General features: G+C 37.3%; 1 protein-coding gene across 22 annotated transcripts in view; it reads left to right on the top strand.

Moving 5' to 3' along the window:
• MARCHF7 (membrane associated ring-CH-type finger 7) overlaps positions 1-23,564 on the top strand; it is a 47,722-nt gene that overhangs the window by 9,317 nt on the left and 14,841 nt on the right. For 20 of the 22 annotated variants that reach the window (XR_009496778.1, XR_233546.5, XR_001502098.3 and 17 more), the window contains 5 exon segments: positions 6,985-7,149; positions 15,602-15,791; positions 17,359-17,511; positions 19,122-20,229; positions 23,259-23,428. Coding sequence is in view for 19 of the 22 variants with exons in the window: in XM_025000049.2 (XP_024855817.1) it covers positions 6,997-7,149; positions 15,602-15,791; positions 17,359-17,511; positions 19,122-20,229; positions 23,259-23,428 (1,774 nt within the window). In the remaining 3 variants the exon portion in view is untranslated. 22 annotated transcript variants of the gene reach the window in all.

Raw genomic sequence — 23,564 nt, 5'->3', positions numbered from 1 at the left:
TGCACGGGTAATGACAGAAGGAAAGTAAGAGGCCATTATATTTGGTTAAAAGCCTTGAGCTTCAGGATACTTTTTTCCAGCTTGATTGGCTTATACTCTTTCTGTTAGAGCATTTATAGCTATTTTAAGTTACATCGTTATTTATGTAGTTTGTTCCCTCCTAGACCACAGCTTCTTTATAGTCATCTCACTAGGTTCAGTGTTGTCCCCTCTCTCCATCCCTTTGTTTAGTATTAATTAATGTGCTTAGGACGTGTAAGCATGTGAAAAACTACTTGAATGAATGAATGAACGAACTTGAGAAGATCCCTCGTAGTACCTTGTAAGTGGTCTGATAGAAGTTTTTCAAGGACTGCACATTTTATTTTTTTACTATTTTTTGTGCTTTTGACCTACAGCTTACACAACCAAATTATATAAGTTTTCTGGTAACACCTACATTGTCAAAATTCAATCAATTTATGTAGACAAGGTTCCAAAAATAGTTTGTGCAGTATAAATTACAGGTCTCGGAGGACTCTGCCTCTTTGCCTTCTCCCAAGAGCTTTGTTTTTAGAGATTTCCTACTAGGTTAGTTTCATTCTGCAAGTAAGTATGCAGGTAAGAATTAAGTATAGACACAGTCAAAGTAAACCACGATAAGTATGATTAAGAAGCATTATTGTTAAAGAACCAACTGTAGGCCTGTTTCTTTTTAAAAACATATTTCCTGTTTAAAATCCTCAACAAATACAGTCCCTTGTTTAATATTTTTATAGTCTTCTTGATAAAATAACAAATCTGCTACTTGTTAAATCTTTCATGGGCTTTTGTGTGTCACTATTTAACTATTAGTATTCTTTCTACTATTGTATGCCTTCTTTAAATGTCTGATGCATAATTCACTTTTTAAATACAAATATTTATATGGATATATAAAGAGTTTATAAAAAGCTGAAGGTAGGAAAGATTTACGTTAGGTGACTGTATGCTTTATCATTCAAACCAGGCCACTTTTGAGAGACAACACAAGTACTATTAATAATTGCCCAGGGATAATGAGCACAAATTAGGACTTTTCTTGCCATAAACTGAAACTGGTCTCAGCAAACCAGGAAATACGGTCATCCTGCTTAAAAGAAAACCAGCAATCCTTTGCCTCACCCTTTACCTCTTTCCCAGTCCACTTTCCGTAGGCAGCTATCCTTAACTTTTAGCTGTTATAGGAATTACCTTCATATTTCTAAATGATGTGTTCATGATTTTTCAGTGCATTATATATATATACATGTGTGTGTATACATACACACACAAGAGTGCTCAGTCATGTCCCACTCTGCGATCCCATGGTCTGTAGCCCACCAGGCTTCTCTGTTCATGGGATTTTCCTGGAAGAATACTGGAGTGTTGTCATTTCCTCTGCAGGGAATCTTCCCGATCCAGGGATCAAACCAGCATCTCCTGTGTCTGCTGCATTGCAGGCAGATTCTTTACCACTGAGACATCAAAGAACCCTGTCTCCTAGGTTCTGTGTCTGGTTCTTTAATTCTTTACATGCTGGTTTTCCTAGGACCTGCTTTTCATTTAACTAACTTCCTGTAGTTTTGTCATTTGATTGTTTTTAAAAATCTTTCATGTCTGAATATTATTTTCTCCACCTCATATTTAGTTTCTAGATTGGGGTTCAGTGCAAATTTTTTTTTCTCAGTACTACAGGCATTGCTTTATTGTCCTCAGAGTTTTTAAAGTTGTAATTAAGAAGCCATTCTGATTTCTTTTGTATTTGACCCGTTTTTCCATTCTTGTAAATTATTGTATCTTTATTTCTGGTGTTCTGAAATTTCAAGGTGATAAATGGTGCTTAGTGTTGGTCTTCATTCTTTGATCCTGCCAGCTACACTTGACCGCTTTCAATGTGGAGATATATGTCCTTCAGTTGTAGAAAAATTTTTTCAATTTTTTGGTAATCTATTCCATTTTCTTTTTTCTCTCTCTATAACCATACTTACAGTCAAATGATCAGTAACTCCCCTGGACAATTCTGTTTTTTGAGTTACAGTTTCCACTTCTGGGAGGTGTCCTGAGTTTACTCCCAACTCTTCTGTTGGATTTATTTCAGTGTATCACATATCTTTTTTTTAAGTGTATAGTTTTTTTTTTTTAAGCATATAGCATTTTGAATTTCCATAAGCTGTTCGTTATACTGGTTGCTTTCTGAAGCCTCCATTACTTTATAATGAATGTCTTTTGCTCCTTTTGAGAGTAGTAACTTATTAGCTTCTTTCCCCAGATTTCCTCTGAGTTCTTTTTTGTTGTTGTTGTTTACTTTGGTCTTTCTTTTTGGATACACAGTGATCTTGGTGTTTGTCTGTTAGAGGGAAGCACTAAAAAAGGTGATTAGAAATTCATGGTTACTAGTGGATTTCACTTTGGGTAGGATGGTAAAATGACAAGCTAGCTTTGTAATTGAAAGCATTCCAAATAGCAGTATCCAGAAGTGTCTAGTATTTTTGTTTGGTTTTCTGACAGCACTGTAGAAACAGCATCAGAAAAGAGAGGTTTTGGGTCTCAACTTTGAGTATGTAGATTTTCTTTTATTCCTTATACTTAACCTTTGCAGAGTTGGTTGTATATTGAGGGAGGGGTTGGTGGTTTACAAGGAAGTTCCTTATTCTCCAAAGAATAAATACCCTATTTTTTGAAAGAATGGAGCTGTGGGAAGAACTGGAGGTTTTACTACTTCAAGTATAGATTTTAATTCAGCAACTCCATGCATTATCCCTTTATTGTGGTATCTTGTATCTCCAAATCATGATTCTTTCTAGGATGCTACAGCTTACTGCTCTGCTTCCAGTTCCTACCTTTCTGTAAAAATGCTTAGGAAATATTATCCTCTCCTGAATTATTCTACCTCTCCTCCAACTTTTTTTGATTTTCCAAATTACATTGAAATCTCTTGCCTTTTATGATCCTTTTTCCTATTCTTTTCATAGTTAAAGCCTTTGGATTCATCAACTGTCACTTTACAGGGGTTTTGGGAAAACGGACCAAATAGGTAAATAAAAAGATAACCTTCTCATGTTTAACTGGGACTTCAAAGCTGATCTTTTCTGATAAGCTATCTTTGATTTAATCATGTTCCAAAGTATAGCTTTTCTCTGGTTCCTCAACTAGATATTCTTAGATGAATAATTCTAATCGATACTGGGCTTGTGTTTTTATCTTTTTCACGTTTGTGGTATATCTCCTACTGTAGTATAGCCCTTCTGTTTTGTTGATGTCTTAGCTCTCTTTATCCTCTTTCCCATCATTGGTTGATACCATGTTTTTGACAGGTAGTTTTTAGTAGTAGCTTTTAAGGTAGAGCCATATGATTGATCTAAAACTTAGTTGATAAGTTAATGAATTGAATTAGGTATTTTGAACTTAAATGCTTAAATCTGAATGTTTTAAAACAGCAGATGTTACTATTTAGGCTGCGTGTCAGGGAAGTCAAGCACATTGATTTCAGTCCACTGCCAGAAAAATAAGAGAATGATTTTTGACCTTGAAAGTGGTAACTGGGACAAGTTGAAGACATTATTGTGATTTCTTTTTACTGTTACTTTCTTCTGCCCTTCTCATTTTACTCTCATGGCTGGTGTCATCTCAGTTGTTTACAGACTGTGCATTGTAAATGTTTTTCCAAGAAAAACTTTGCAAGTTTTTTTTGTTTTGTTTTTACTTCATAAAATGGTTTTCATAGTTGCACTTACTTGTAATAGCCTAAAACTGGAAACAATCCAGTGTTCACCCAGAGAAGAAAAGACAAATAAATTGGGTGTATTGATACAGTGGAATGCTACATAAACCACAGAATGAATTAACCTCACAAATATAGTGTTAAGCAAATGAAGCCAGACAGAAAGAGAGTAAATGTTGTAAGAATCCATTTATATCAGTTCAGTTCAATTGGTCAGTCGTGTCCGACTCTTTGCAACGCTATGGACTGCCGCACGCCAGGCTTCCCTGTCCGTCACCAACTCTCAGAGCTTGCTCAAACTTATGTCCATTGAGTCGGTGATGCCATCCAACCATTTCATCCTTTGCTGTCCCTTTCTCTTCCTGCTCTCAATCTTTCCCAGCATCAGGGTCTTTTTAAGGAGTCCATTCTTCCCATCAGGTGGCCAAAGTATTGGAATTTCAGCTTTAGCATCAGTCTTTCCAATGAATATTCAGGACTGATTTCCTTTAGGATTGACTGGTTTATCTCTTTGCAGTCCAAGGAACCCTCAAGAGTCTTTTCCAACACAACAGTTCAAAAGCATCAAGTTTTTGGCACTCAGCTTTCTTTATAGTCCAACTCTCCCATCCATACATGACTACTGAAAAAACCGTAGCTTTGACTAAATGGTCCTTTGTTTGCAGAATAATGTCTCTGCTTTTTAATATACTGTCTAGGTTGGTCATACTTTCCTTCCAAGGAGCAAGTGTCTTTTAATTTCATGGCTGCAGTCACCATCTGCAGTGATTTTGGAGCCCCCAAAAATAAAGTCTCACTGTTTCAATTGTTTCCACATCAATTTGCCATGAAGTGATGGGGCCAGATGCCATGATCTTAGTTTTCTGAATGTTGAGTTTAAAGCCAACTTTTTCACTCTCCTCTTTCACTTTTCATCAAGAGGCTCTTTAGTTCTTCTTCCACTTTCTGCCATAAGGGTGGTGTCATCTGTGTATCTGAGATTACTGGTATTTCTCCCTGCAATCTTGATTCCAGCTTGCGCTTCTTCCAGGCTAGCGTTTCTCATGATGTACTCTGCATATAAGTTAAATAAGTAGGGTGACAGTTCGTCAAGACAATAAGCCTTGCCTTGACATACTCCTTTCCTGATTTGGAACCAGTCTGTTTTTCCATGTCCAGTTCTAACTGTTGCTTCTTGACCTACATACAGATTTCTCAGGAGGCAGGTCAGGTGATCTGGTATTCCCATCTCTTTAAGAATTTTTCACAGTTTGTTGTGATCCACACAGTCAAACGCTTTGGCATAGTCAACAAAGCAGAAATAGATGTTTTTCTGGAGCTCTCTTGCTTTTTCGATGATCCAGCAAATGTTGGCAAATAAAATGTAACTAATGGTGACCCTTGGCATGTGTTGAGGAATGTTTAGCCTGGAAAACTTAGAAATTTTTCTCACTTTTGAGAAGGGGAGGCAGGAAGACAAATTATAGCATGTAGTATGATGTGTTAATAAAAGTATGTGCAAAGTAGAAGCACGCTTGATCTTGTTTTAAGGCTCTGCTCAGTAATTGAATGGGGACTATATAGACTTTGCAAGCATGTACAAAGTCCTGTGAGAGCATACTGTGTTAAGGAGTGTAAAAATACTACAGTATAGCTAATGCTTACAGTATGAGTATTGAATGCTAATCTCACACGCTAGTAAAGTAATGCTCGAAATTCTCCAAGCCAGGCTTCAGCAATACTTGAACCGTGAACTTCCAGATGTTCAAGCTGGTTTTAGAAAAGGCAGGGGAACCAGAGATCAAATTGCCAACATCTGCTGGATCATCAAAAAAGCAGGAGAGTTCCAGAAAAAAATCTACTTTATTGACTATGTCAAAGCCTTTGACTGTGTAGATCACAATAAACTGTGGAAAATTCCGAAAGACATGGGAATACCAGACCACCTGACCTGCCTCTTGAGAAACCTGTATGCAGGTCAGGAAGCAAGAATTAGAACTGGACATGGAACAACGGACTGGTTCCAAATAGGAAAAGGAGTCCGTCAAGGCTGTATATTGTCACCCTGCTTATTTATCTTATATGCAGAGTACATCATGAGAAACGCTGGGCTGGAGGAAGCACAAGCTGGAATCAAAATTGCAAGAAGAAATATCAATAACCTCAGATATGCAGATGACACCACCCTCATGGTAGAAAGTGAAGAAGAACTAAAGAGCCTCTTGATGAAAGTGAAAGAGGAGAGTGAAAAAGTTGGCTTAAAGCTCAACATTCAGAAAACTAAGATCATGGCATCCGGTCCCATCACTTCATGGCAAACAGATGGTTAAACAGTGGCTGACTTTATTTTGGGGGGCTCCAAAATCACTGCAGATGGTGATTGCAGCCATGAAATTAAAAGACACTTACTCCTTGGAAGGAAAGTTATGACCAGCCTAGATAGCATATTAAAAAGCAGAGACATTACTTTGTCAACAAAGGTTCATCTAGTCAAGGCTGTGGTGTTTCCAGCGGTCATGTATGGATGTGAGAGTTGGATTGTGAAGAAAGCTGATCGCCGAAGAATTGATGCTTTTGAACTGTGGTGTTGGAGAAGACTCTTGAGAGTCCCTTGGACTGCAAGGAGATCCAACCAGTCCATCCTAAAGGAGATCAGTCCTGGGTGTTCATTGGAAGGACTGATGTTGAAGCTGAAACTCCAATACTTTGGCCACCTGATGCAAAGAGCTGACTCATTTGGGAAGACTCTGATGCTGGGAAAGATCGAGGGCAGGAGGAAAAAGGGGACAACAGAGAATGAGATTGTTGTATGGCATCACTGACTCAATGGACCTGAGTTTGGGTGGACTCCAGGAGTTGGTGACGGACAGGGAGGCCTGGCGTGCTGCGATTCATGGGGTCGCAGAGAGTCGAACACGACTGAGCAACTGAACTGAACTGAACTGAACAGAAATAGCAAGAGTCAGAGGCTCATTCCTGTGGTATTTTATGTAGAGATAAAATTGAGTAAGGAAAGAGTTCAAGATTTGGAAAGAATAAATGGAGGTTTTGCATCACCAGTTTTATCATGTTTGTTTCATTTTATGTACAGTGGGAACCTTTGATCAACTTCAGACCTCTCTGCCTTGTAGAAGGAGAGGATGATAGTCTCACAGTTTACCATACCAGATTTAGTTAATTTGCATGGTTAATTCTTGATTTTGATCTGATCTTTTAGAGAGGATTAAGAATCAAAGGTTTGAGTGTTTTCCCAAAGGCAAGTAATCAAAATCTGCATTTCACAGGAAACCTTAAGAATGGAGTCTAAACCTTCAAGGATTCCAAGAAGAATTTCTGTTCAACCTGCTAGCTCTTTAAGTGCTAGGTTGATGTCTGGAAGCAGAGGAAGTGGTTTAAATGATACCTATCACTCAAGGGACTCTTCCTTTCGACTGGATTCGGAATATCAGGTAACATCTTAATTTGAAATATGTGTACATACAGTCTCATTTTCAAAGTTCTTGGAGCCATATTATTTTCTGGATTTCAGAAAAGTAGTAGAGTGTGTTTTTAACACCTCAGCTGGATCTGAGGCATCCTGTAATCAAAACATTAATATATTTCTGCACACTGATGGACTGTACCACATTAAGTAGCAAAAACTTGATGTTTTTCAAATTTTTTGGACTTCAGAATTTTTTATAAAGAATTGTGATCATATGTAAATGTTCGTCCTTTCCAAAGACTTGCAAACCTATTAACCTAAAAACATTTAAGTATCAATTTAGGCTTTTCTTTGATGAAGATACATCACTAACATTCTTTCATATGAATTACGGGGTTTTTACGGTTAGAAATGAGTTGACTGATTCATAATTTACATAAAGTGGCATAAGTTCCTTTTATGTAGCTAATTTTCATTAAGACTAATAGCGTTTTTTTTTAAAAAGTAGCTTATTAGTGTTGTAACAATGGTTGTAGTCTAAAATGGTATAAATCTCGAGTCATGGATTGTAGGTTTAATTCAGTTTATCTTGCCTATCATATTTAAGTTTATTGCATTATTGACTGAAAACCTGATTGGGTCACATATGATTTGCAAAAGTCTTGGTAACAGACTCTAAAGAGAATCCTTTAGTGGAAATGTTTATTTATGTCTTAATATTTATATCTCGTGCAATATACTCTATTAACAGAAGTCACTTAGAAGCATTTCTGCATAGTACTAAGCATTTTATACAAATCAAATAAGGTAATTTCTCTGAAATGCCCATATCTACTGCCAGCTTGCTAATGTTGTATGTACTGTTTATTTATTTTAATGTTTTATTTTAAATGTTGTTTTGACAATGTACTTGTTTTACTCTGTAACTAGGCAAGAGTATTCTTGCCAGAATCACATATTTTTCATTCTGCTGGAAATGTAGGTTAAATGGTTGTGACTCTTTTTTTTAATATTTATTTATTTGGTTGTGTCAGGTCTTAGTTGTGACATGCAGGATGTTTGTTGAATCATTTGGGATCTTGTGGCGCACAGATTCTCTAGGTGTGGTAAAGGAGCTCAGTAGTTGTGGCTGGTGGGCTTAGTTGCTCCACGGCATGTGGGATCTTTGTTCCCTGACCAGGGATTGAACTCACATCCCCTGCATTGCAAGGTGGATTCTTAACCACTGGACCACCGGGGAAGTCCGTCATTGTGACTTATTAAGAGCACAGAATTTGTTTTTTTTTAAATATAGTCTTGAGGAAATTTTGTCTGCTGATCTGTGTCCGGTTTTTCATGATTAGTGAGGAACACAGACTGTAAAACAAGACTAACAGTCTTGAATACATTTAGAAAATTTATTGACATCCCTTTAAAATACTATTTCCAGAGTTTTCAGCTTGTTCCTAACTAATGTCATAGATTATTCCGAAAGTCTAAACTTTGACTGTGGAAGTTAAACAAATGCAAACATTTTTTTAAAAAGTAAATGTTTTATTGACTCAATAAGATTAATCAGTTTTGTAAATTTTGGAGTTTTCCTTTATGTTTTTCAGTTATTTAAGTGGCTTTTGGTCTTTTTTCCCCCAGTGGGTTACAGGAACGTTTCCAGATTGCTTTGCTGTTTTAGTTTTTATTTAGAAACTGAAATTCCTGTGTTCTGAGTAAAGTAGTTTTCTGTTTCCTCTTATGTGAAATGATAATAAGGGTGGTTTTCTCATACAGTTACTGTTTTAATTGGAAGAAGTACTAGGTGTAAAGCACTTAGAACAACAGTGCCTGGAACCTAGTAAGAGTTCAAATGTTAACTGGTTATAATGATTGTTATTGCTCCTGTTACCATTTCCTGACTTTGCCATTGGTTTAAATGGATGATAAATACCCTTAGGGGACAATATAATATCAGATTGTTATCACATGATTTTTCAACAAGATATGTGTTTAATGAATGAGAGACCTTTGACTATCAAAGGGAACATTTTTGGTTATTTGTTGGTATTTTCTGACTCAAAACTCTGCAACATAACACTCCCCTTCTTTACTGCACTTAGTGAACCTGAAGCTTCAGAAAGGAGGGTCAGGTGATGGCATACTAGATCATTTATGTTATGGATCGAATGATGTGAAAATACCTTATTTGTACAGTGTTTGACATTTTGCAGAACATTTTTCATTTTTAATCTTAAATACACAAGGACAGATGCTTGTGTCATTTCATAAATAAAGATCTGAAATCTGGATAAATATGTGGTTTCTACCAGCCACACAATTAGTATACAGTGTGCCTGAGCTGAAGAATCTAAGACTTGTGGGTGGCATTGTGTCTTTGGGAAATGTAGGTTCTAAGTTCCGAACAATTGATTTTCTAAATAATCTTTTGGTTCTTGTCCATTTTTAAGCTGGGCTGTCTCTGTTATTAACCTTACTGATATTTCTGCTACTCCATGTTTAAATTTTTGTTACAATTTGAATGGTGCAAAACTATGATCATCTTATGTCTTTGGTAACAGTAAGTAGAATTTTGTATGTTTTGGGTAAGAAAATTTAATTTATATGATGGTTAAAAGTGAAAATTCGGGAGTATTCTGTGAATATGTAATTACTTTTATTTTTTTCTGTAATTTAAGCAACCTCTAATCCCACTTTTTGCTTTGTGGAGAGATTGCTTTTTTAATATGAAATAATAAAAGAGGCTTTTTATGGAAGTTCTAGGTTAGTTTTTACATCGTTTTCTAATTTATATATTAACTGTTACAAAGCTTGGTACAATGGCATATTTTGCATAGTATATATTTTCAACAGTTAAAATAACCAATTGTCATTAACCTTTTTCTTTTTTTGTTTCTTTTGATTTGTTTATCTGGTACACAGTTTCCAAGGAAATACATACATACATAAGCACACACAATCAGATAAGAAAATGAAAAGTTTTAAATGCAATCAGGAAAATACAGATAAAATACTGAGAGTGGGTCAGAGTTAACTGGTAGATTTGTAAGCCCTTGCAGTATTCTAAAGTTAATCTACCCTTATGGCAGAAAGTGAAGAGGAACTAAAAAGCCTCTTGATGAAAGTGAAAGAGGAGAGTGAAAAAGTAGGAAAACGAAGATCATGGCATCTGGTCCCATCATTTCATGGGAAATAGATGGGGAAACAGTGTCAGACTTTGTTTTTTGGGGCTCCAAAATCACTGCAGATGGTGACTGCAGCCATGAAATTAAAAGACGCTTACTCCTTGGAAGGAAAGTTATGACCAACCTAGATAGCATATTCAAAAGCAGAGACATTACTTTGCCAACTAAGGTCCGTCTAGTCAAGGATATGGTTTTTCCAGTAGTCATGTATGGATGTGAGAGTTGGACTCTGAAGAAAGCTGAGGGCTGAAGAATTGATGCTTTTGAACTGTGATATTGGAGAAGACTCTTGAGAGTCCCTTGGACTGCAAGGAGATCCAACCAGTCCATCCTAAAGGAGATCAGTCCTGGGTGTTCTTTGGAAGGAATGATGCTAAAGCTGAAACTCCAGTACTTTGGCCACCTCATGCGAAGAGTTGACTCATTGGAAAAGACTCTGATGCTGGGAGGGATTGGGGGCAGGAAGAGAAGGGGACAACAGAGGATGAGATGGCTGGATGGCATCACTGACTCGATGGACGTGAGTTTGAGTGAACTCCGAGAGTTGGTGATGGACAGGGAGGCCTGGCGTGCTGCAATTCATGACGTCGCAAAGAGTTGGACATGACTGAGCGACTGAACTGAACTGAAAGTTAATCTTGGGCCCTTGTTTGGGTGTCAGGGAGATCACAAGGAAACACAATCAAATCTATAAAGTGTTTTGTTCATATGGAAAAGGAAGCAATGCTTGGCAGTTTAGTCTAAAAGGGGGAATGGTGAGTGATAGAGAAGACTGTATAAAGAAGAGGTCAGAGTTTTTAGTTGTTGCTTATGATATGGAAAATTTTCAAGGAAGGAACTGTTAGTCATCTCAGATAAGGTATTGATTCATGGAAATAAGGAACCAAGGGAGAGCATTTTATTCTGGACTTGTACTTTCATTACTGTGCATTACATTATTTCTCATGATTAAGCATTGTCTGGTAGATAACATTCATTAAATAATAGTTTTATTGAGATATAAATCAGATAGCATATGACTTGCCCATTTAAAGTGTACAACTCTGTGATTTTTAGTGTATTCACAGATATTTTCTCCCATTCTGTAAGTTGTCTTTTCATGCGCTTCATCCACTTTTTAATTTCATATGAATGTTCTTAGTCTCTTGAGATAATGATTGCAAAAAAGTTAATTGGACATAACAGATTAAAAACTTTAGTGAGTCAATAAATGCCATATTCCATGAAAAGATGGACTCAATAAAGGACAGAAATGGCATGGACCTAACAGAAGCAGAAGGTATTAAGAAGAGGTGGCAAGAATACACAGAGGAACTGTACAAAAAAGATCTTTGTGACCCAGATGATCACAATAGGGTGATCACTCACCTAGAGCCAGACATCCTGGAATGTAAAGTCAAGTGGGCCTTAGGAAGCACCACTACAAACAAAGCTAGTGAAGGTGATCGAATTCCAGTTGAGCTATTTCGATTCCTAAAAGATGATGCTGTGAAAGTGCTGCACTCAATATGCCAGCAAATTTGGAAAACTCAGCAATGGCCACAGGACTGGAAAAGGTCAGTTTTCATTCCAATCCCAAAGAAAGGCAATGCCAGAGAATGCTCAAACTACCGCACAATTGCACTCATCTCACATGCTAGTAAGTAATGCTCAAAATTCTCCAAGCCAGGCTTCAGCAATACATGAACCGTGAACTTCCAGGTGTTCAAGCTGGTTTTAGGAAAGGCAGGGGAACCAGAGATCAAATTGCCAACATCTGCTGGATCATCAAAGAAACAAGAGAGTTCCAGAAAAACGTCTTTACTGACTATGTCAAAGCCTTTGACTGTGTAGATCACAATAAACTGGAAAATTCTGAAAGACATGGGAATACCAGAACACCTGAGCTGCCTCTTGAGAAATTTGTATGCAGGTCAGGAAGCAAGAATTAGAACTGGACATGGAACAACAGACTGGCTCCAAATAGGTAAAGGAGTACGTCAAGGCTGTATATTGTCACCCTGCTTATTTATCTTATATGCAGAGTATATCATGAGAAATGCTGGGCTGGAGGAAGCACAAGCTGGAATCAAGATTGCAAGAAGAAATATCAATAACCTCAGATATGCGGATGACACCACCCTTATGGCAGAAAGTGAAGAGGAACTAAAAAGCCTCTTGATGGAAGTGAAAGAGGAGAGTGAAAAAGTTGGCTTTAAACTCAACATTCAGAAAACTAAGATCATGGCATCCGGTCCCATCACTTCATGGCAAACAGATGGTTAAACAGTGGCTGACTTTATTTTTTTGAGCTCCAAAATCACTGCAGATGGTGACTGCAGCCATGAAATTAAAAGACGCTTACTCCTTGGAAGGAAAGTTATGACCAACCTAGATAGCATATTCAAAAGCAGAGACATTACTTTGCCAACAAAGGTTCATCTAGTCAAGGCTATGATAGTTTTTCCAGTAGTCATATATGGATGTGAGAGTTGGACTGTGAAGAAGGCTGAGTGCCGAAGAATTGATGCTTTTGAACTGTGGTGTTGGAGAAGACTCTTGAGAGTCCCTTGGACTGCAAGGAGATCCAACCAGTCCATCCTAAAGGAGATCAGTCCTGGGTGTTCATTGGAAGGACTGATGCTGAAGCTGAAACTCCAATACTTTGGCCACCTGATGTGAAGAGCTGACTCATTTGGAAAGACCCTCATGCTGGGAAAGATTGAGGGCAGGAGGAGAAGGGGACAACAGAGAATGAGATTGTTGTATGGCATCACTGACTCAATGGACCTGAGTTTGGGTGGACTCTAAGGAGTTGGTGATGGACTGGGAGGCCTGGTTGCTGCGGTTCATGGGGTTGCAAAGAGTTGGACGTGACTGAGTGACTGAACTGAACTGAAATGCCATATATCCGTTTGCTTAGTCGCTCAGCTCTGTCTTTGTGAAATCGTTGTATACCTCAGCCCTCCAGGCTCCTTGGCCCATGGGGATTCTCCAGGCAAGAATGCTGCACTGGGTTGCCATGTCCTCTTCCAGGGCATCTTCCCAACCCAGGGATTGAACCCAGCTCTCCCGCATTGCAGGCAGATTCTTTACTGTCTGAGCCACCAGGAAAACCCTAGAGTACTGGACTGGATAGCCTATCCCTTTTCCAGGGGACCTTCCTGACCCAGGAATCTAACCGGGTTCTGCATTGCATGGATTCTTTACCAGCTGAGCTACTAGGGAGCCCATAGCAATGCCATGAAGAGTGTGAAAAGACAACTTACAAAATGGGAGAAGTTATTTGTGAAGCATAGGCCATATGACAAGGAACTTGTAACCAGACTATATAAAGAACCTTTAGGTTGTAACAAAGAAAACAACTCAGTTTAAAATGAGCAGAGCAACTGAACAGACATTTTTCAGAAGATGTATAAATGGCCAATGAACCACATGAATAGATGCTCAACATCATTAGCCATTAAGAAATGCAAATGTACACTCTTAATGAGACATCACTTCATACCCACTAGAATGGCTAAAATAAAACAAGTTAGACAGTACTAAGAGTTGACAGCGTTGTAGAGAAATTGGGACCTTCAGCTATTTGTAAAGCCTCCGCAGACAACCACTTTGCCTTGCATTTCATTTCCTTTGGGATTGTTTTGGTCACTGCCTCCTGTACACTGTTAAAACCTCTGTACGTAGTTCTTCAGGCCCTCTGTCTACCAGATATAATCCCTGAATCTGTTCCTCACCTCTACTGTATAATAAGGGATTTGACTTAGATAATATCTGAATGGGCTTGGCCTAGTCGTTTTCCATACTCTATTTAAGTCTGAATTTTGCAGTAAGGAGCTAATGATCTGAGCCAGTCTGTTCTAAGTCTTGTTTTTGCTACTGTACAAGAACTTCTCCATCTTTGACCACAAAGAATATAATCAGTCTGATTTTGATATTGACCATTTGATGATGTCCATGTATAGAATTGTCTCTTGTGTTATCAGCAAAGGGTGTTTGCTGTGCCCAGTGTGTTCATGTTTTAGGAGCGTATAAAATGCCCATTTAAAAAGATTGGGGATGAGGTTAGGTGCTACTTGCTATTTTAGATTTACGGGTCAGAAATAGAAGTTCTTTCTAAATTTTAAATTAAAACTTGAAAAGTATTTTTGATCTTTGAAATTCAAAGGTCTTAAAACCATTGGCCTGCAGGATTAAGTCCCTGATAGATGATGGTGGCTCATAACATGGTTTTATTTTGAAATATTTAATGAATTTCATCTCACGTGCTATTCAGTTCATTGATTGGGTCTCTGTGGATGATTTATCCCACTCCAGTACTCTTGCCTGGAAAATCCCATGGATGGAGGAGCCTGGTAGGCTGCAGTCCATGGGGTTGCTAAGAGTTGAACATGACTGAGCGACTTCACTTTCATGCATAGGAGAAGGAAATAGCAACCCACTCCAGTGTTATTTTCTTTTTTTTTCACTCCAGTGTTCTTGCCTGGAGAATCCCAGGGACGGGGGAGCCTGGTGGGCTGCCGTCTATGGGGTCACACAGAGTCAGACACGACTGAAGCGACTTAGCAGCAGCAGTAGTGTTGTTTGACTTCCTGAGAATGGGCATAAGATCCAGATGTGTTTTTGGTTCCTTGAAAATATTATTCTTACAGAAGAGTACTCACACTTAATGCCTTTCTTGGTGTTCTGTCTACCTATAAGAGGAAGAAACAAGGTTCATCAATGGGTTAATATTAAACCTGGAGAACACAATAATTACATATAAATTTTTACTCCTCAGTGTTTCCTAGCCTAGTGTATATATTCAGTTACAAAGAAGACATACCTAAATCAAATTGGCTGTCTAGCAAAATAAGTTACCATGTAAAGGAACAAGTGGTAGAAGACAATAGAACCTACACGGTAGAAAAATTTGTGCTTGGTGAAGAATGAATGATCCTCGGCAGTTTATTAGAACACTATACTGCTGCTAAGTCGCTTCATTCGTGTCCGACTCTGCGACCTCATGGACTGCAGCCCACCAGGCTTCTCCGTCCATGGGATTCTCCAGGCAAGAACACTGGAGTGGGTTGCCATTTCCTTCTCCAATGCATGAAAGTGGAAAGTGAAAGTGAAGTCGCTCAGTTGTGTCTGACTTTTAGCGACCCCATGGACTGCAGCCTACCAGGCTCCTCTGCTCATGGGATTTTCCGGGCATCAGTACTGGAGTGGGGTTGCCATTGCCTTCTCCATTAGAACACTATAGATTAAATTTAATATTTCAACTATATTTAAAAATTTCAAGTGTTTTGTTCCTTTGTAAAATTTCATTTTAACTTACAGTCTGCATCAGCAGCTGCGTCACCATTTCAACCTACATGGTATAGTGAGTCTGAGATAACTCAGGGAGCACGCTCAAGATCACAAAACCAGCAACGGGATCATGATTCAAAAAGACCTAAACTTTCTTGTACAAACTGTACATCTACCTCAACTGGAAGAAGTGTTGGCCATGGTTTAAATGCAGTATCAGGTAATAATTAATTAAATTTATGTACATACTAGTCACTGTATATATATTTTGGACAAAAGCCCTTTTCCCAAGCTGTTCTGTTTTAAACAAGTAGATTGCATGTGAGACTGAGTCAGAAATAAAAGTGGATCTTACAAAATCTTACCTTAGGTTAGTGCTGGAACTGAAATTAACTCATCTTGGATTTTTGTTCAAATTTGGTAAAAATGTCTTACACAAATGCGATATTAATGGATTTTATTTAATTAGAATAGCTGATATGTTGTAGTAGCAAAGTTTGTAAAACTGACCTGTCTTCTGCTCATTATTATAGGAGATAAAGTTTTAAATTGTTACTGGGAAAGCCAGATTTACAGATAACATGTTTAAAATGTTTCCTTAGTGTATTTGTAAATAATACACATTGTGCTATATGACACTTAACTTTAAGAAAATGTATAAATTCTTTAGTTGAAAAATAGTTGGTGGTGTTCTAGAAGTTCTGTACAAGGAATTGGAATGCTATGATTCTAGTCTTCTAATTGTGTGACATTGGACAAATCACTCAATCACTCTGGTATGAAAGATTTAGGCATAAAGTAATTAGCATAAGCGATTCCTTTCTATTTTGTTAAGTAGGACTGCCATGAGAAAGACACTGGCCATCTGAAAGATATTAAGAGTAATGTGATGGGTAAGAGCAGACTGACCTTAACTTTGTAGACAGATAATCGTTATGTAGTGATACTTTTGTTCTCTTCTGCTCTGTAAAGGCATAATAATAACCCCGGGCCTTTTCCCTTAATGAAGGGAAATTATTTAAGGAGTTTAGGACTAGGAGAGGAAGACCCAGAATTTCAAGATAAACAGTAAAGGGGGGTAAGTTTTGAGACTTAATTTTTAATTTCTTATTAAATGAAATTATATCTAACAAAATTTAGATTATAATTGGAATGATACATTAATTCTTAGCATAAGGATGAACGAAGTGTGGCAGCAATAATAGTTCGGACAAAATAATGTAACTTGCAGTATAACCTTTCTTTTCAAGATGGCTTTGATTTTGGCTGATCTCATCACTTTTGCTGTAATCATTTTTACATCATGTGTATATTGTATATTCAGATATTTTAGGGAGTGACTGAGACATTGGCATTCTAGATGAGGGGTAGATTTTCGTATTAGAGAAGAATGTGTTTGAGTAGGAGATAATTTTATGAGTGATTAGTTCATTAGTGGATTTTGCTTTTCATTGCAACTATATAACTGGATTCCTATGTGCGCATGCATGCCTCATCACTTCAGTTGTGTCCGACTCTTTGCAACCCCATAGACTGTACCCCGCCAGTCTCCTCTGTCCATGGGATTCTCGAGGCAAGAATACTGGAGTGGGTTGCCATGCCCTCCTCCAGGGGTCTTCCTGACCCAGGGATCGAACCCGCATCTCTTAAGTCTCCTGCACTGGCAGACAGTTTCTTTACCACTAGCACCACCAATAAGCCATAATTATCTCTGTGTAGTATTGAAAATTTGTCATCAGAAACCTGGAAAGCTTTCTCTGAATTAAAACTTATTCAATTATTTTAAGATTCTACTTGGAGGCATAGTCAAGTTCCCAGGTCTTCATCAGTGGTACTTGGATCATTTGGAACTGACTTGATGAGAGAGAGGAGAACAGATTCCTCCATTAGTAATCTTGCGGATTATAGTCACCGAAGTGGTGATTTCACAACTTCATCATGTATGTATAAGCTATACTGTTATGCATAATTTATCTAATAATGTTATATTTTCTTCTTTGTATCATTAAAATCACAGTACAGAGGAATAAATGAAATAAATACTATGAAGATTTAGAATATAGGATAGCTTGATATATATTCTAGGACTTTGCTGTTTTACTGTAAAAATTGTAACTAATCTAAGTATCCAAATTCTGCTTGCTTATAATTTTTCCACTCTTCTGAATGTATATGTTTTAGATATACTTGATAATTCTTATATGCTGCAATATAATTTGCCTTATGAATTAAGAAAAACATGAAATCATCATTTTAAGACATAATTTAGAATTCATTTAGTTTAGCATGAATTTGTTTTTGTTTTCATTTAGTTGAAATAAAAACCCACACTGTTTCTGTCAGTGTGTGTAAGCCTAAATTAAAAAAAATAGAAGTCCAATGAGTTATCCATTATGCAGTGAATCCACCTGAAAAAAATAAGTGCAATTAAAAAAATAAAAATAAAACAGTAATAGTACATAACTGAAGATAAAAGATACTAACTGAAGTTGACAGTCATAGCAGACAAAAGTGGAATTTGATTTACAAAGAAGAATATACATTTCTATTGGGAGGTTTAACTAGATTTGTTAAATGACCTTACTAGGGCAATTTGTTGCTTTATTTAAGACAAATGAAAGCGTATTTTCATTTGCTTGACTTTGGATGGAGGAGGTTTAGTAAACAGTGTCAGTAGCTTCTAGGTTTGGGGAGTATAAGTGTGTGGAATAGATTCGTCCCCATTGATTCTTCCATGAGGTACCATGTGTTAGCACAGTAACAATCTAGTTCTTAAACTAGGTATATGGACGAATATTTTTTATAAAGGAATGCTGTGGTATTTCTCATTCCACTTGAAGGTTAGAATCATCAGCAATGTACTGTTAAAATTGCAGATGCCAGAGCTCTATTCTGACTAGGAGTTCCGGGCCAGTATTTTTTTTTTTAAACATAGTTATGGTTGATGAGTAATCAGGGATTAAAATCCCTGTTGTTAACTTGAAAGAAGAGGCCAAAGGTTGGAGAAAGTTTGAACTGTTAGCATGGTTTGCTATAAAATGACAAGAATGATAATATTTACATAAAATAACTTTGTACTTATTAGAGTAAGAAAAATTTCAAAAACACCATCTCCCTATGAGAATTTTGCTTTTACTTGTTATGAGTCATTTACTTTGAGTTTTTGACCCATTTAAAATTCCTTATCCATTTAGCTGTTAGGTATTCTTCTCCCATATCAATTTTTGATCAGTAAATTCAACTGTTATACCTTCATCCGTGTTGGTTGATTGATGTTTGCCTCTTGTAAAGCTATAATGCATTTCTGTTTTTAAAAATTTGTAATGACGACTTTATTCAGCAGCACTGGATTTTACCAAAAGTGTAGACAGATAGTTAAATATGTTAATTTTTTTTCTGTAATGGTAGTTAGGGTGTGTAGCTATAATATGCCAGTGTTCAGTTTGAATCTAAGGGTTAATTTTGGCATTAATTAGTGGTTAATAGACTTAAATTTAATAATGCACAGATAATTCACGTAAGTGGTTATCTTTTCTTTTTTAAAAAATAGGTGTTCAAGACAGAGTTCCTTCTTCATATTCACAAGGAGCAAGACCAAAAGAGAACTCATTGAGCACTTTACAATTGAGTGCATCATCTACTAACCACCAAATGCCTTCTGAACATCAAACCATACCATGTTCTAGGGACTCTGGTAGAAATTCTTTAAGATCAAATTTTTCTCCAAGAGAATTAGAATCTCCCCAAAGCAGTATGCAGCCTGGATTTTCTTATACTTCAAATAGAGGTGAAACCTCAACTATAGGCAGTTCAGATAGGATTAACTCATCTCACAGATCATTTCAAGAATCTTCTGACAATGAAGGTAGACGCACAACAAGGAGATTGCTGTCACGTATAGCTTCTAGTATGTCATCTACTTTTTTTTCACGAAGGTCTAATCAAGACTCCTTGAATACAAGGTCATTGAGTTCTGAAAATTCTTATGTTTCTCCAAGAATCTTGACAGGTTCTCAGTCTCGTGGTAATGCAGCATCAGCCTCTGATATTCCTGATAATAGGGCATCCGAAGCTTCTCAGGGATTTCGATTTCTTCGGCGAAGGTGGGGTTTGTCATCTCTTAGCCAAAATCATAACTCTGAGCCAGATTCCCAAAATTTTAGCCAAGAATCTGAAGGCAGAAATACAGGACCATGGTTATCTTCCTCACTTAGAAATAGATGCACACCTTTGTTCTCTAGAAGGAGGCGAGAGGGACGAGATGAATCTTCAAGGATATCTACCTCTGATATACCATCTAGATCTCATCATCTTTTTAGAAGAGAATCAAATGAAGTGGTTCACCTTGAAGCACAGAGTGAGCCCCTTGGGGCTGGTGCCAACAGACCGCAGGCATCTGCAGCACCAAGCAGTGTTGGTACAGGTGACTCCCCCTCAGATTCAACTCGGAGCGGACGAAGTACAGGGATAACGGGGATCCTTCCTGGTTCCTTATTTCGATTTGCAGTGCCCCCAGCACTTGGAAATAATTTGACTGATAATGTTATGATCACTGTAGATATTATTCCTTCAGGGTGGAGTTCATCTGATGGAAAAAATGATAAAACTAAAAATGTACCTTCAAGAGACCCAGAAAGACTACAGAAAATAAAAGAGAGGTAAGTTTGAATACATGTCTTAAGCCTGTAAAGCAGTAACAGATTAAAGAAAGAACTGTTTGTTTCTAAAATGGTTTCTCATAAGAGTGATGTCTGAATTTTCTTCCTTTAAAATTTACATCCAGTAAGATGTTAGTATCTTGCTCAGAGGTAAAATGGATGAGAATTAATTCTAGAGGTAGGTACTGGGGGTGTAAATTGCATCGGGAAATAATCTGAAGGTTGTTTTTAACCAGCTTTGGACACAGATACGTATGGAGACAAAAGGCCTTAATCTCTTACCCTTTGTCTTGGTAGGCTAGTGCTACATGGAATTGGTTAAGTTGACCCAAGTGGTCATATGTATCAAGACAATATTTCACCTTTTAATAAGATCATTTATTTACCATTTATTTATATTTCTGATTTCAAATCTTTTTTGGGATGAGGTAAAATCACAGATTTTTAAATTTTTTTAAAGTCTAAATGTATGCTGAATTACTGTGACTGACAGAAATGTCAATTTAAATTCAGAACTTAGAATTTTTTATTCATATGAAATCTTCTGTAGAGTTTAGATTGCTTAAAAATCTCTGGGAAAAGATGAAAGATCAGAGATTTTCAGTCCAACTTAATTATTTTGTCGTGTTAATATTGTTGCTTAGTTTTTCCATGTATTACTTTTATGATGAAATAGGATAGGATGCTGCTGCTGCTGCTGAGTCGCTGCAGTCGTGTCCGACTGTGCTAGGCAAGAACACTGGAGTGGGTTGCCATTTCCTTCTCCAATGCATGAAAGTGTAAAGTGAAAGTGAAGTGGCTCAGTCACGTCCGACTCGTAGCGACCACATGGACTGCAGCCTACCAGGCTCCTCCGCCCATGGAATTTTCCAGGCAAGAGTACTGGAGTGGGGTGCCATTGCCTTCTCCAATAGGATAGGATAGTGCACATAAAATATACTTGTAAGAAGAAAAGACTTACGTAATGCTAAGGTCGTTGGGTGTTTTTGGTTTTTGTTTTTTCTTATTCATAAAGGCCCCAGTAATGAAATTGTTGGGGAGCATAGTTGTTAGTATCACTTTAGATTCTTTTTTGTTTTTAACAAGAAACAATTCAAATCTTACTCTGGGTAATAAAGGAAGCTTCATATGCTTTCTAAGATAGTGAACATAGACGAGTATGTTTCCACTTTTCCTTAGAAAAAACAAATTGTACCAAGTAAAGATTCCCTTAAAATTTGCTTTTTCTCCTTTCGTAGAGAAGAGTTTATTCTGCTGTGGTAGTGTTAGGTTTAATGTTATAGGAGCAGCCTCTATTTGTGAACAGTCTACTGAGTAATATAGTAAGTACTATATTTCTTATGCTCAAAGTGAGATTAATTTGAGTGCAGTAGTGTAAGTAGGCAGAGCATTAGTTTACTGATGTCCAAAGAGTAACCAATTAAGCCAGCACTGCCCTGTCTAGTTAGCTAGTTGAAAAGCACATTTGTTGGGGTATTTTGACATGGAGTTTATATGTGGGTGTTCCTTTATTATGTTTTTCATTTATACATGAGGATTATAATATACTTTACAATTAAATGAATAAAAGTGTAAAAAAATGGACTCTCCCAGAGTAAAAACTCAGAGCCAAAGAAAGTCACATCTGAAGGTAAAACATAAGGATTAACATTCAAGGGGCTTCCCTGGTGGCTTAGTGGTAGAATCTGCCTGCCAGAGCAGTAGACACAGATTGGATCCCTGGTCCAGGAAAATCCCACATGCCACACAGCAACCAAGCCCATGCGCCACAATTACTGAGCCTGTGTTCTAGAGTCCAGGAGCCGCAACTACTGGAGTCTGCACGCCCAGATCCTATGCTGTGCAGCAAGAGAAGCCCCCTCAGGGAGAAGTCTGCACACGACAGCTAGAGTAGCTCCCATTCACGGCAACTAGAGAAAAGCCCATGCAGCAACAGAGACTCAGCCAAAAATAAATAATAACTGTTTAGAAAAAACAAAGATTAATACTTGAGGTTATATCTCTGGTTAAGTCTAGGTATGGAAGTCACCTCAAAGTACATCTGTTTCTCTTTGCACAAATCTTTTGCTAAACTCATATGGAACCCATATAATATAATCCAGGTTGTATTTCAGTTAATGTTTAGTATTCTGTATCATCAATTTATTGAGTACCTTTTTTGTGTCAGCAGTGGACTAAGGTGAGAGATTTAACCAAAAAAATTACTTGTTCTATAGTGATCATTTCTGCATTTAAAGAAGCAGTACATGTTGGCCTGTGAAATAGAGGATGATGTGGGTTAATGGGAACTACTCCACACTTTAAAATCCTAACCTTAAAGAAATGAGAATGATTTACTAACATTACTAGGGGTGGGGAAAATGAGGAATTTTAAAATCTATTGTTTTGATTTTATTATGATTTAATATAAAACTTTATCAGTTTAAACATAACGTGGTTCTGAGGTGAGGTGAAGTCATTCAGTCGTGTCCGACTCTTTGCAGCCCCATGAACTGTAGCCTCCTAGGCTCCTCCATCCATGGGATTTTCCAGGCAAGAGTACTGGAGTGGGTTGCCATTTCCTTCTCCATAACGTGGTTCTAACAACATGTAAATTGAAAAATCACAAGTCAATGTTTAATTCATCAAAGTTGTCTTAAAGTTTTGAGGGGACAAAAGTAATGGGTATATATGTACATTATCTTTATACTCCTGGAATTGAAGTAATCTGTGATATTGCAGAAATTAAAATCTTAATGAAACTTATAAATTATGAAAGCTGTGGAACTTAAGCTGTGGTACCAAGGACAGAATTACTTTAAATTGTTTGAAGATAAGTAATAGGGTAGCCTATTTGATTTCTTTTAAAATATTACATTTTTTACTCTTGTTGAAAGTATTTTTCCTGTAGTTGCTATTTATTATTGTTATTGTTTGCCTTTTTTCTACCCAGAGAGACCATGATATATTTTGGAATTATGTATGACTAGAAATGACCAACCAGGATGAGTTTTGATAGCTCTGTTTAGGAAATATACTGTCTTTTCCAGCCTCCTTTTAGAGGACTCTGAAGAAGAAGAAGGTGATTTATGTAGAATTTGTCAGATGGCAGCTGCATCATCCTCTAACTTGCTGATAGAGCCATGCAAGTGCACCGGAAGTTTACAGTATGTCCACCAAGAGTGTATGAAGAAATGGTTACAGGCCAAAATTAACTCTGGTAAGATTTACCCCTTTGTGTATTAAGTTTTCACAGTTTTTTCTAAGAAATGCATGCGTGTATGGATTTTAGTAACAATTCTGATTATAATTTATTCAAATGTCTACTCTTAACAAAAGTGTCAATCATTTTTTGA

This window comes from Bos taurus, chromosome 2, assembly GCF_002263795.3.
Source record: "Bos taurus isolate L1 Dominette 01449 registration number 42190680 breed Hereford chromosome 2, ARS-UCD2.0, whole genome shotgun sequence".
NCBI lineage: Eukaryota > Metazoa > Chordata > Mammalia > Artiodactyla > Bovidae > Bos > Bos taurus.
Note: the sequence above shows the minus strand (reverse complement) of the source record. Positions and strands in the feature narration are given on the sequence as shown.